Genomic DNA, 13,201 nt, shown 5'->3' with positions numbered 1-13,201 from the left:
CAGCTACAGTTTTGGTTTTCCCCACTTCCTTCCCCACCCCAATACAGCTTTGATTTTTAATCTTCTTAGAGTTCACATTTCTGGAAACTATTCAGGGTCATAAGTATGGGGAAAATAATGTGGAAATGGGCCGGGTAGCACGCACAAAGACCCAGGTTCAATTCCTCGGTACCACATTCATAGAAAAAAGCTGGAAGTGGTGATGTGGCTCACGTGATAGAGCTCTAGCCTTAAGAAGGCCCAAGGATAGTGTTCAGGCACCGAGTTCAAGCCCCAGAACTGACCAAAAAAAAACCCCTCAGATTATATATTATTTTGTGATGAAGACTTTAAGAAGTTAGATAGCATGGTAGAGCTAAGAGAATTTGGAATCACACTCACCTAAGATTGAGTTCCAGCACCTCCACTTTAAAATTGTGTGAACTATGGTAAGTTATTTAACATTTCAGATCCTCAGTTTCTTAAACTGAGGCTAGGCATGTGAAAATATGTGGATTAAATGCAAAAACATGTATAGCATATAGACACAGTGCCTAGGGTTCAAATGTTGGCTTTCTCTACTCCTTTATGTTATATGTAAACATAAAACTGTATACTACCATGCAAGGCATATACAGACATGTATTTCCCAAGAAGGAGGCATTACTTACTTGTCATACAGGATTTAATATTTCATTTAAAAGTGAGAAATGGTTAGAAAAGGTGACAGGATGAATAGACTAGTAACATGATTGTCCTACATAAAAAAACTGAAGATGACATGAGATCAACCACAGAAAAGGTGAGGTAGGAACAAAGTCCTTTTTCCTTTTCTTGAAAAAGTTACTGATTTTAATGACTCATGTATTCTCTCGTGTAAAAATTAGATCTAATATACAAATATACAGGATAACACAGTGTTATATTGCATGTATACAAAAGCAAATTTCTAATGGATGGTATACATAAGGAGTCCAACAGTATAATTTCCTTGAATAACTAACAAACTGCTCAACAAAATGACTATTAGCTGAAACATGTTTGGGGTAGGGGTTAACAACAGTGCCAATCTGAGCCACATAGTGTTCATGTCTGAGGTATACAGGAAGACTGTCTGTGACCACCACAAAACAAGGAAGCAGCAGCCTTGAACATGATACCACCAATAAAGAAAGGAATAACGTAAGATTTATGAAATGCTATAAAAACTTGGTAAGAACCAGTGGCACAGTACCTAGTAAGTGTGGGGGCCTGAGTTCAAGCCTCACTACCAAATGAATGAATGAATGACTTAATATGCTTGGTTTGTAGAAGCTTCAAAATAAAAGAACCACTGGAGCCTAAAAAGTATAATACGGAACAGGGTAAGAATACTTTCTATGTCTTTAAAAGTTCTTACCTCATCAAATCCAGCAGCCTGCAAATCTTGAAACATCTGTGGATTAACTTCTGAAGTACTCCTAGAAGAACTTGTTTCATTTGCAAATGGGAGTAGAGAGTTTCGGATTTCTTGTAGGGCTTTATGATGTGTCCCAAATTTGGGTGGATTTCTCACCTGGCGAGGATCTTCAGCTGACATTTTGCTCACACCATGTTCAGCTTTAGCAGCATCTGATGGCTTGGACAAATTCCTAAGGGATTCCCGAATTTCTTGCAACATTTGTCTGCTACTGCCAGTGTAGTTACTGGCAGGAAAGGTCTTAGGCCTCATTTGTCTATATCCCTCTGGCTTTTCACTCCTCTTCATGAAAACATCTATATATGTGACCCACACAGCAGATTTTTATGGGTGCTTCTTGAAAGACTTACAGCTTCTTCTTGAGCACAAGTGAAAACGATCCTTTGATAAAGTTCACAGGAATGGTAAAGTTCTTTATAAGTCAAATAACCCTAAAAAAGAAAATAAAAGTATAAAGTCCTTTTCAAATTAAAATACTAATAATTTTCAGAAAGGGTTTGGTATAATGGAATCCAGGCTACCCAAAATTTGCAATCTTCCCAACTCAACCACTACCAGCCTAGTTATGATGCAGTTCTATCTACAAGGTATTCTTAAGGAAAATTTCAAAAATTAAAAAATAGAAGAACAAGTTGCAAAACTTCTTTAAAACTAAGCATGGTAGTACATGCTTGCAACCCAGCATGGGGAAGCTAAGGCAGGAGATCCTAAGTTCAAACTCAGCAAATTCTACCTAGCAAACTCAAGGATAGCCTGGGATACATAGAGCCTACCTTAAAAAATAAAAAAAATAGGTATAAAATGAACCTATTTTCTGTTTTTGTTGTTGTTGTTGTTGTTGTTGTTTTTTGCCAGTCCTGGGCTTGAGCTCAGGGCCTGAGCACTGTCTTTGGACTTTCTCAAGGCTAGAGCTCTACCACTTGAGCCTCAGCACCATTTCTGGCTTTTTTCTATGTATGTGGTACTGAGGAATCAAACCTAGGTGCATGCTAGGCAAGCACTCTACCGCTAAGCCAAAATCCTGACCCCTATTTTCTGTTCTAAAATCATAGTGATGGCTATACAGCTCTGTAAATATATACTTGAAATGAGTAAAATTTAGATATATAAATCATATTACCATTCAAACTTTTATTATTGCAATAAAATATATAACATAAAATGTCTCTCCTTGTTTTATTGTTATTTGTTGTTTTTTTGCTTGGCCTTGGCAAAACCTGTGCTTCATACTTCCATGTGGCTGGTATAACAGGCATGTGCTATGAAACACACCTTGAAATTTGTCCCCATCCCCAACACATTTTTTGTGCTAGTTCTGGGGCTTGAACTCAGGCTTATGTGCTGTCCCAGAACATTTTTGCTCAAGGATGGCACTCTACTATCTGAGCCACATCTCACGAACATTCTTGTCCAGATAGTTTTGAACTACTATCCTTAAGAAGCTAAGATCTGAGGATGGTAGTAAGAAGTCAGCCTAAGCTTTTAGAAAAGTGTGTGAGAGTCTTATCTCCAATTAACCACCACAAAGCCGTAAGTGGAGCTGTGGCCAACGTGGTAGAGTTCCAGTATTGAGTGAAAAAGCTAAGGGACAGTGCCCAGGCTGAGTTCAACTCTCAGTACTGACATAAGACAGCAAGAGAGAAAGACTTAAAATATAAGGTAACGGAAGGGAAAGCAATGTAGTAATGGAGGCAGAGACTGCAATGAAACCAAGGAATGCTGGCAGTCAACAGAAGCTGAAAATAGTAAGGATCTCCTAGTACTTATTATGTTTCTGAAGGGAGAGTACCCTTACTTTATTTTGTATTTCTGGCCTCAAGAACTATAAGACGATTAAGTTATAATTTTACCCACCAAATTTGCAATTATTTGTTACATATGTCACAAGATACTAATGTAATATAACCGGTATCAATTCTGAATAACATATACTATTAGCCTAAATAATGATAAAAATGACACCCCATTCTTTTACATAATCATATGCATTATTTACAAGATTATGTAATATTGCCCAAAGTTACCTTAGTTATTAACTTTTTATTCTCCAGAAAACAATCTTTTCTGTTCTTTTTAGTGCTAGTCTTGAGCTTGAACTCAGGGCCTGGACACTGTCCCTGAGCTTCTTCTGCTCAAGGCTAGCGCTCTACTACTTAAGCCATAGCTTCACTTCTGGGATTTTGGTGGTTACTGGATAAGAGACTTAAGGACTTTCCTGGGCTGGCTGGCTTCAAACCGCTATCCTCAGATCTCTGCCTCTCTGGTAGCTAGGATTACAGGCATGAGCCACTGGCACCCAGCTCACAATACTTTCCATTTTGTCAGTAACAAGGTTTCAACTCGGGGTCTTGCACTTGCTCTTGATCTACTTACGCCACATCACCAGCCCTTTTTACTTATTTTTCAGATACCCAGTTTTGAATGGAAGTAGCTTAAATGATTCTGTGTTGCTCCAACTCTTTCCTATTTCAGTGATGACAAAGCAGGTCATGTTTTAAGATGGTGGCTTTGTAACACAGAAAGAGTGTGGACCTGTAAGCCACTGGATAAAGACCCTACTTAACACCCACAGGACTGCATGTAACAGAAAGATTGTAATGTCTTTCCCAGACTCCTTCATTAAAGCCGAGGTCCCTAGTTGGTGGCACTGTGGGAGAAATGGCACTGTGGCTCAAAGTGGTAGAGCATTAGCCTTAAGCAAAAAAGATCAGAACAAGGCCTAGGTCCTAAATCCAAGCCTCAAGACAGACAAAAAGAGAAAAAGAAAAAAAAAAAAAAAAAAAAAAAAAAAAAAGAAAAGAAAAAGCCCAGCACCAGTGCACTGCTCATGCCTGTGATCCTAACTACTGAGGAGACTAAACTCTGAGGATCATAGTTTAAAACCAAAACCAGCCAGGACAAGAAAGTCCTAGAGACATTTATCTCCAATTAACCACCAGAAAACCAGAAGTAGTGCTTTGGCTCAAAGTGGTAGAGCACTAGCCTTGAGCTCTTGAAGAGCTCAGAGACACTACACAAGCCCAGAATTCAAGTCCCACAACTAACAACAAAAGTGGGGTGGAGGAGGGAGAGAGGTGTATTTCAGGACACTTTAAGAAGTAGGGGCCTATTAGAGGAAGTGAATTACTGGGGGGAGTGCCTGTGTGAACTACATCTTGCTCCAAGTCCTTCACATCTCTTTCTGATTCTGGATGGGCTATATTGTGAAACCATCTTTAAAAAAAAAACAAAAAACTAAAACTAAAAAGCTGCGGGCTATGAATGTGACTTCGTGGTAGAATGCTTGCCTAGCATGCATGAAGCCCTGGGTTCAATTCATCAGTACTACAGTGGCACTGTGGTTCAAGTGGGAGAGCGCTAACTTTGAGCAAAAGAAGCTCAAGGACAGTGTCCAGACCCTGAGTTCGATCCCCAGGACTGGTAAAAAACAAAACAAAAATAAGGCTACATAAATTGGGTGCCAGTAGCTCATGCATGTAATCTTAGCTATTCAGAATGCTGAGATCTGAGGATAGCAGTTCAGAGCTAGCCCAGGCAAGAAAGTCTGTGAGACTCTTACTCCAATTAACCACCAGAAAACCAGAAGTGGAGTTATAGCTCAAAGTGGTAGAATACTAGCCTTGAGTGGAAAAAACTCAAGGACAATTCCCAGGCCATGAGTTCAGGCCCAAAACAAAACAACAAAAATTGCGTATATTATGTAGCTCAGATGATAATGCAAAGGTGTTTGTTTATTGTTAGTTCCTAGTACTTGAATTCAGGACCTGGGCACTGTCCTTGAGCTTCTTTTGTTCAAGGCTAGCACTTTAAGACTTGATCCACAGTGCCACTTCCAGCTTTTTCTGTTTATGTGGTACTGAGGAATTGAACCCACGGCTTCATGCATGCTAGGCAAGCACTTTACTACTAAGTCACATTCCCAGCCCAACAAAGTTGTTTAAAGACTATGCATCCTGAGCATTTGCAGGTTTTCCTCAATGGTGGTCTCCTTCCAACCATAAACTTGCACATACCAAGGGCCTACTGTATTTGATATACCAGACTTCTTAATAGCTGGATCCTACTCCTGCTTCTGTAGGATAAAACATTGTAAAGATAAAACATTGTAGCCAAATGGTTGTAGATTATATTATAACCCTAGCTATTTGGAAGACAGAACAGGAGGACTTTGGACCATAGCCATAGGCTAGCCTGGACAAGAAGCCCACAGACTCCTTTTTAATCAATAGCTGGATGCACTGGCACATGCCAGTCAACCTAAGCTATATAGGAGGCTGAGACTGGAGGATCCAGTTCCAAGACAGCCTAGATAAAAAAGTCTTTAAGGGGCCAGGAGTTTAGCCTAGTGGTAGAGTGCTTGCCTAGCATGCACTAAGACCCGGGTTCAATTCCTCGGTACCACATACTTAGAAAAAGCCAGAAGTGGTGCTGTGGCTCAAGTGGCAGAGCTCTAGCCTTGAGAAAGTCCAAGGACAGTGCTCAGGCCCTGAGCTCAAGCCCAGGACTGGCAAAACAAAAACAAAAACAAAACAAAACAAAAAAACCACCAAATCCCATGGGGCCGGGAGTTTGGCCTAGTGGTTAAAGTGCTTGCCTAGCATGCATGAAGACCCAGGTTCGATTCCTCGGTACCACATATATAGAAAAAGCCGGAAGTGGTGCTGAGGCTCAAAGTGGTAGAGCTCTAGCCTTGAGAAAGTCCAAGGACAGTGCTCAAACCCTGAGCTCAAGCCCAGGACTGGCAAAAAAAAAAAAAAAAAAAAAAACCACCAAATCCCTCATACATTTCACACACAAACCCCTATAAGTATGTGTATATAGGTGGCACATGTACATACATATATATATATATATGGAAGAAAATACATAGTTTTGATACTTACTCTTGTATACTAATTTATAATCATGTCAATGAAGTATGACCAACAATGGCATTATCATTTTTTTCTTTTTTGCAAGTACTGGGGTTTGAATTCAAGATTTCAGGCTTTCTTGGCTTGCTCAGCTTTACCACTTGAGTTACACTTCTAACACTGCTTTTTTACTGGTTATTTTGGAGATGGAGTCCTGCAGACATTTCTGCCCCTGATGGCTAAGGGGAAACACCTGGCTCTGAGTTCTAGCCACAGTATTAGTACATACATGGACACTTATGCAACCCCTACAATTTTTTCTTTAAAAAAATATTGTACCATTATATAATAAAATTTCAAAGTGTTACTTGGGTTGATTTAAACATATAAAAAGTTATGAGAATGTGGGTTTTTTTTTTTTTTTTTTTTTGCCAGTTCTGGGGCTTGAACTCAAGGCCTAGCACTAGCACTCTGCCACTTGAGCCACAGCACCAGTACGGCTTTCTCTGTATACGTGGTTCCAGGAAATAGGACCCAAGGCTTCGTGCATGCTACCACTAGGCAGTGCTCCCAGCCCCTCCCCTGAGAACATGTGTTTGTTTCATAGTAGTACAGTATAACTTTAATTGTTGAGAGTGATATTCACAAATCTCTACACACTGACATTTTTTGCATTTATTTTCTAAGAAACAACTGATCAAAAGTAAAAAAGGCTGAACCTGGTGATGTATGTTTGCAATCCTAGCTACTTAGAAGGCTGAGGCAGGAGGATGTCAGATTTGAGATCAGTCTGGGCCTCAAACTAAGCAAGACCTTGTCTTTAAAAAAAAAGGGGGGGGGGCAGGAGTTTGGCCTAGTGGTAGAGTGCTTGCCTAGCATATACTAAGACCCAGGTTCGATTCCTCGGTACCACATACATAGAAAAAAGCAAGGAATGGTGCTGTGGCTCAAGTGGTAGAGCTCTAGCCTTGAGAAAGTCCAATAACAGTGCTCAGGCCCTGAGCCCAAACCCAGGACTGGCAAAAAAATAAATAAATAAAATAAAATGGGCAGGGAGTTTGGCCTAGTGGTAGAGTGCTTGCCTAGCATGCACGAAGACTGAGGTTCAATTCCTCAGACCACATACATAGAAAAGCCAGAAGTGGTGCTGTGGCTTAAGTGGTAGAGCACCAACCTTGAGGAAAAAACCCAAGACAGTGCTCTGAGTTAAAGCCCCAGGACTGACAAAAGACAACAACAAAGACTCAGGGCTATAGCTCAATGTTAGAGCATGCATAAGGCCAAGTGATACTGGGGGGGAGGGGGGGAGGAAGCAATCTTTTGTTTTGTTGTTGGGTGGTGGTGGATTGAACTCCGGGGCTGGGCACTGTCCCTGAGCTCTTCAGCTCAAGACTACATAACTCTACCACTTGAGCCACAGCACCACTTTACCGTTTTCTAGTGGTTAATTGTAGATACATCTCCTTTGTGCAATTCTCAGATCTCAGCTTCCTGAGCAGCTAGGATTACAGGCCGGAGCCACTGGCACCTAGCAAAGCAATCATTATCTTCCTGCAGAAAAATGACCATTTCTACCAATAGTGTTGTTCAGTGAACAATGCACAAAAGTTGCCCCCTAATATGAATATCACATCTAAAAAAAAAAAACAACCAGATTAGAAACTGTTCCAAGACTAAATGTATACAATGTATATATTTGTGACACAAATGTACAGAAAGGACTAACAGTGGGGGGGGGGGAACAACTGATCCTGAAGAATAAAAGCCAGGTTTCATACATTAAAAAACAAAATGTAGTAGCAGAAGTATTTTGTAATTATTTTGGAGAGCAACAAGGCACACTCAATCAACAGACACAAAAAGAATGTGTTTTTCCCAAACCGGTGCCACGATCTAGTTTCTTGCCAAAGCAGCCTGTCAGAGGAATACAATGCTGCTTCTTTTACTGCAAAATCAGTCAAATTCCTCCAGAGCCCAAGGGAATCAACTAACCTATTTTTTACCAGACTGTGTATTTAAAGGTGAAGAAACAAGCTTAGGTAATATAACCACAAATGCAGGTAACTTAGCAGAGATAAGTATCTGACACTCATTCCAAGCATAATGTCCCACCTCGTCTTCCTCAAAGAGGAAAACTGATACAATTTAACTTGCAACCAGCAGTCCATAAAAAGTCTTAACGTTTCACGATCTCAGCCATTCAAATCCATTTCCAAAACTGAAGTGACAATTTACTGTACCTGAGACTTACATATGGCTCCCTGGATTTATGAGACACTTCTAGTATCTATTCTAAAGGCCATATCTGACATATGAGTGGATATTCAATTCTGCTGCTCCCTTACAAAATGACTTTCAACTGAATGAAGGTTAAAAGAATGAAGTCGCCCAAGAGTCATCCAGATTCTCTTTCAAGTTCCGATGAATAACGTGCCTCTAATTCTTTCCGTATTTACCCTACACGTACTCCACAAAGACACGTCCATTTCCCTCACCCCTTCCAGCTACGAACTGTGACCTAACACACCACAAAGGACTGGAAAGAGGATTCCGGGAGATCTTCAGTCACACCCAGGATTCAGGCCCCACTGGGGGCGATCCCAAGACCTGTGGGAGTTCTTTTCCTGCGTTTTCCCTTTCCTCCCCACTGGGCCGGCGCGGGTGGGGGTGGGGGGAGGAGAGGGGGGGCAGACCGGCGGCGCGAGGCCGCCGGGGAGAGGCAGGCTGGCTTTCGTGCGGGCGCCCCGCTCGTCCGAGGCCGAGGAGCCCCGGGCTCTCCCCGCGGCCTGGGCGCGGCCCACCTTCACTTCCCCGAGGCAGGGCTCAGCTGGGGTCACCGCCGCCGGCCGCCGAGTCGGGCCTGGACGCGGCCGGCTCGGCCCGCCCGTCCACCGCGGCCCCTGGACCCCCGCCAGCGGGGATGGGCGTGGGCCCCGGCGGCCTCCGCCCCGCCGACTCGGCTCTGAAAGGGAGAGCGAGAGCCCCACCCGCTCCGCCAGGTCCCGACCTACCTGCGGGAACCAGCGGGGCTCCTGGACCGCGGCCACGGCCCCGGGGCAGGTGCGGAGGCCGGTCCCAGAGCCCCGCAGTTACCCCTGAGGGCTTTGGGGTAGGCCCGGGCGGGGAGAGACGCCGGGGAGGGGGTCGGGGGGGCCGACCGCGGCCCTTCGCGGGGACCGGGCTCTCCCCTCAGCACCAGGCCTCCGCCTCCGCCGCCATTTTGCCTTCCACTCCGTGTCGCCGCCGCTGCCGCCGCACTCCGCTGCAGGTTTCCCGGATGTGGGCATTTCCCGGCGTCGCTTGCGCGGGGGCCCGACGACTGGGGGCTTCGGGCCGCCAGGCTGCGGGGAGCCGGCACCCCGTGTGCAGCCTCCGGCCCGGGCCGCTCGTTCGCTGCCCGCCCCCCCCCCCCGAGCGTGGGTGGGCGTCGCCCCACGTCGCTCCCTCCCGCCGCCCCCTCGACGTGACTCGATCGCGGCAGAGACGTTCCCCCGCCCCGACTGGCCGCGGCGCGTGCGAGGCCGTCCACCGAGCCTTGCCTGGGGGGGCGAGCGAGGGCCGAGGCGCCGGGACCCGGGACTCGGCCTAGGGCTTAGGCCCTCGCCGGGGCCCGGCCGGGAGCCTAGGCTGGCCGGTGCAAAGGTCCGGCAGCAGAATCCGCGGCGCGAGGGGTTTCCTTGTTGTTAAATAGGGATCCTTGGCTCTGTGGAGTTTGCTTGCGCTGCCCGTCTCTGTTGGTTGGTTTGGCTTTTGTTTTTACTGGGGCGGGGAAAGACCGGAGACAAAATCTTCCTACATGAAGATCCTCCAGCCTCGGCCGCCTGAGATTTACCGGCCTGGACACCTACGCACATTTCGCCTCCAGAATGTGTGCGTGTGTAGATGTAGATATGTAGCTATTACAGAACGTGCAGTAGACATTGTAGATATTATTACAGACATGGCGGAATATACAGTAGATAGGTACTAGATACTTCCTTTTAGTTTTCTACTGCAGCACTATAAAAATTTTAAACACGAAAGGTTATTTTATCTGAGGTGTATGATTACATTCAGGCCTGGGGCTGTGGTTCAACCTGTAATCTCAGTTTTTCGGAAGGTTAGGACTGCAGGTCCTAGTCAGTCCAGGCGGAAAAGTCCAGGAGACTGTCTCTGCTCAACCAGTAAAATGCTGGACTGGAAATAGTGGAACACAGTCAAGGGCTAGGAATGGGGCACAGTTCAAGCCCCGGCCCCAGCACCAAAGGACACTTGCTTGCAATTTTATATTCCACAAGCAAGTTCAGAATTTGTAGGATACAGCCCAAGCCGAGTAGCCAACATCCCCTAAACGTTTTTGGTTTTTTTCAACTTAAGTAACTGAGTAATCCTACAGGGACATTTTCAGCCCTCGAACTCAATATCTAAATCTAGGTTTTCAGGCCTGCTTGCTCTGCTCAAGAAGAATTATGTTTACAAGTGCATAGAACTCCCAGAATGTGTCCTGACTCACCAATCCACCGAACTTCTTCATAAAGCTGTTTCTTTTTTTAAATCAAAACTTCATTAACATTGTTTTTTTTTTTTATTTTTATTTCTTTGTGGGGCATGGGGCATGAACTCTGGACCTGGGCACTGTCCCTGAGCTCTTCAGCTCAAGTCTACCACCCTACCCATGGGCTTAGGCATTGTCCCTGCGCTCTTCAGCTCAGGGCTACTTACCACCCTATCCCTGAGCCTCAGCCGAGTGATTAATTGGAGATAAGAGTCTTCTAGACTTTAGTGCCCAGGCTGGAGGGCTGGCTTTCAATCGAGATTCTCAGATCTCAGCCTCCTGAGTAGCTAGGATTACAGGCATGAGCCACCACGCTGTGCTTAACACTGAGTTTTTACATCATATTTCAAATGTCATGTTCTACAAGCAAGTATACAAGAAAAAAAACTATGCAATCAATGGCACATAAGTTTAAGAATATAATTAAAATTAAGCTGAGTCTTTGTATGTCATAGATATATATCAATCTATATGTCAAGCTATACCTATAGTATACCCCGTCATAGACCTATATGGCCAGATATATTTATATCTCCAAATTCACATCAAGGACCTGGAGTACCAAAGTATTGAGTCATTGATCTTGTATTATTTAAATCTAAAACCCACATATCAAGGAGACCATGCACCGTTTGTTCCTTTGGTCTTTGCTTATCTCACTCAACATGATTTGCTCTAGTTCCACCCACTTCCCAGCAAAAGCCATTATTTTATCTTGTCTGGTGGCTATGTAGAATTCCATTGTACATATGTACCACATTTTTGTACCCATTCATCTGTAGTGGGGCATCTGGGTTGTTTCCATCGCTTGGCTATTGTGAATAGTACAGAGATAAACATGGCTGTGCAGGTGTCCTTATATCCTGGGTTATGATGTTCAGGATAGATACCTTAGGAGTGGTATGGCTGGGTGGTAGGAAAGGTCTATGTTTAGTTTTTCAAGGTACCTCCCAACTTCCTTCCAGAGTGGTTGTACTAGTTCACATTCCCACCAGCACTTAAAGCTATTTAAAGGAAAGTATATCTATAAACAGTTATTTTGGAAATGCCTAGCTAATTCAGGAAACTAAATGAATTGTTCTTTATAGGTCTGGGAGGTGTACTGCTGCGAGGTAGAAAAGAAGAAAGGAAAATTAGAGAAAAAGTAGGTGGGGGTGGTAACGAAAGATGAAGTGTGTACTTCCTGTGGGTAATGTCTAGGGATTAGTAACCAGTGCTGCTAGTCCTCACATTTGAAGATCTGTATTGCTGCGATGGAAATCTTTGGATAGGCTTCAATAGAAAGTCCAAAGGAGTTGTTAGTTCTTTCCTGTACTGATATGAACATAAGAACAAGTATGTGAAAAGCAAAACTCAACTGTATGAACTCCAGAATATGAAAAATGTGACCAAAGAATATAAAAAGTAAGGATTAGCCAGGCTGCGGTCTAGCCACATTGGACTAGCCAGGCTAACGCCTGTAATCTTAGCTATGCAAGAAGCTAAGAGCTGAGGATCAAGGTTCAAAGCCACGCTGAGCAGGACAGAAAAGCACATGAGACACTTGTCCCATTTAAGTACCAAAAAAGCCCAGAGTGGTGGCTCAAGTGGCAGAGCACTAGCACTGAGCAAAAAAGCTTAGTGACAACACCTCAGGCTCTGAGTTCAAACCACAGGACCAGAACCAAAAAAAAAAAAAAAAAAAAGAAAAAGAAAAAAGAAAAATCACTTAAAAATAGGAGTCACTCAAGAAAGGCTAGGAAGGCAAACTTGCCTAAAGACTATTTGAAAAGACTGGGAAGGCTTTTCCTAAAATAAGCCACTAAGCATAGTTTTAAGCAATAATATAGGAGAGGAATTAAAATATTTGTGGTTTCTTGGGGCCGGGAGTTTGGCCTAGTGGTACAGTGCTTGCCTAGCATGCACGAACACCCAGGTTTGATTCCTCGGTACCACATACATAGAAAAAAGCCGGAAGTGGTGCTGAGGCTCAAGTGGTAGAGTGCTAGCTTTGAGAAAGTCAAAGGACAGTGCTCAAGCGCTTAGTCCAAGCCCAGGACTGGCAAAAAATAAATTAATTAAAAAAATATATATACGTATATATATATTTGTGGTCTCTGAGATAAAACAAACGAAAGCAAATTTCAGTTGCACTAAACTAAAATCCCTAGTTAAAATATTTAATACAAATTCAAGTGTAAGTAATATTGGTGATTGGCTCTTCTCAGGCTCATATGTATTACTTTTCTTAGTTTGGCTTATTTTGCTTAATATGATCAATTTTTAGTTCCATCCATTTTCTTGAAAATATTTCAATTTTTTATGGTTGAATAGTATTGCAGTATGTGAGAAAAAAACATTGGTTCAAAGTGACAAGATAACTATTGTTAAATAATC

At 43.4% G+C, this 13,201-nt stretch overlaps 1 protein-coding gene across 1 annotated transcript in view; it reads right to left on the bottom strand.

Moving 5' to 3' along the window:
* Lats1 (large tumor suppressor kinase 1) overlaps positions 1 to 9,677 on the bottom strand; it is a 31,667-nt gene extending 21,990 nt beyond the window's left edge. Inside the window, exons 1-2 of the mRNA XM_090337969.1 lie at positions 9,303 to 9,677; positions 1,379 to 1,869 (exon numbers count right to left, since the gene is read on the bottom strand). Coding sequence (XP_090194095.1) covers positions 1,379 to 1,726 — 348 coding nt within the window. The 5' untranslated portion in view covers positions 1,727 to 1,869; positions 9,303 to 9,677. The remainder of the gene's footprint in view (positions 1 to 1,378; positions 1,870 to 9,302) is intronic.
* Positions 9,678 to 13,201: the final 3,524 nt, after the last annotated feature.

This window comes from Megascapheus bottae, chromosome 8, assembly GCF_031878675.1.
Source record: "Megascapheus bottae isolate mThoBot1 chromosome 8, mThoBot2.hap1, whole genome shotgun sequence".
NCBI lineage: Eukaryota > Metazoa > Chordata > Mammalia > Rodentia > Geomyidae > Megascapheus > Megascapheus bottae.
The sequence above is the reverse complement of the archived record's forward strand: the minus strand, read 5'-3'. Positions and strand labels throughout refer to the sequence as shown.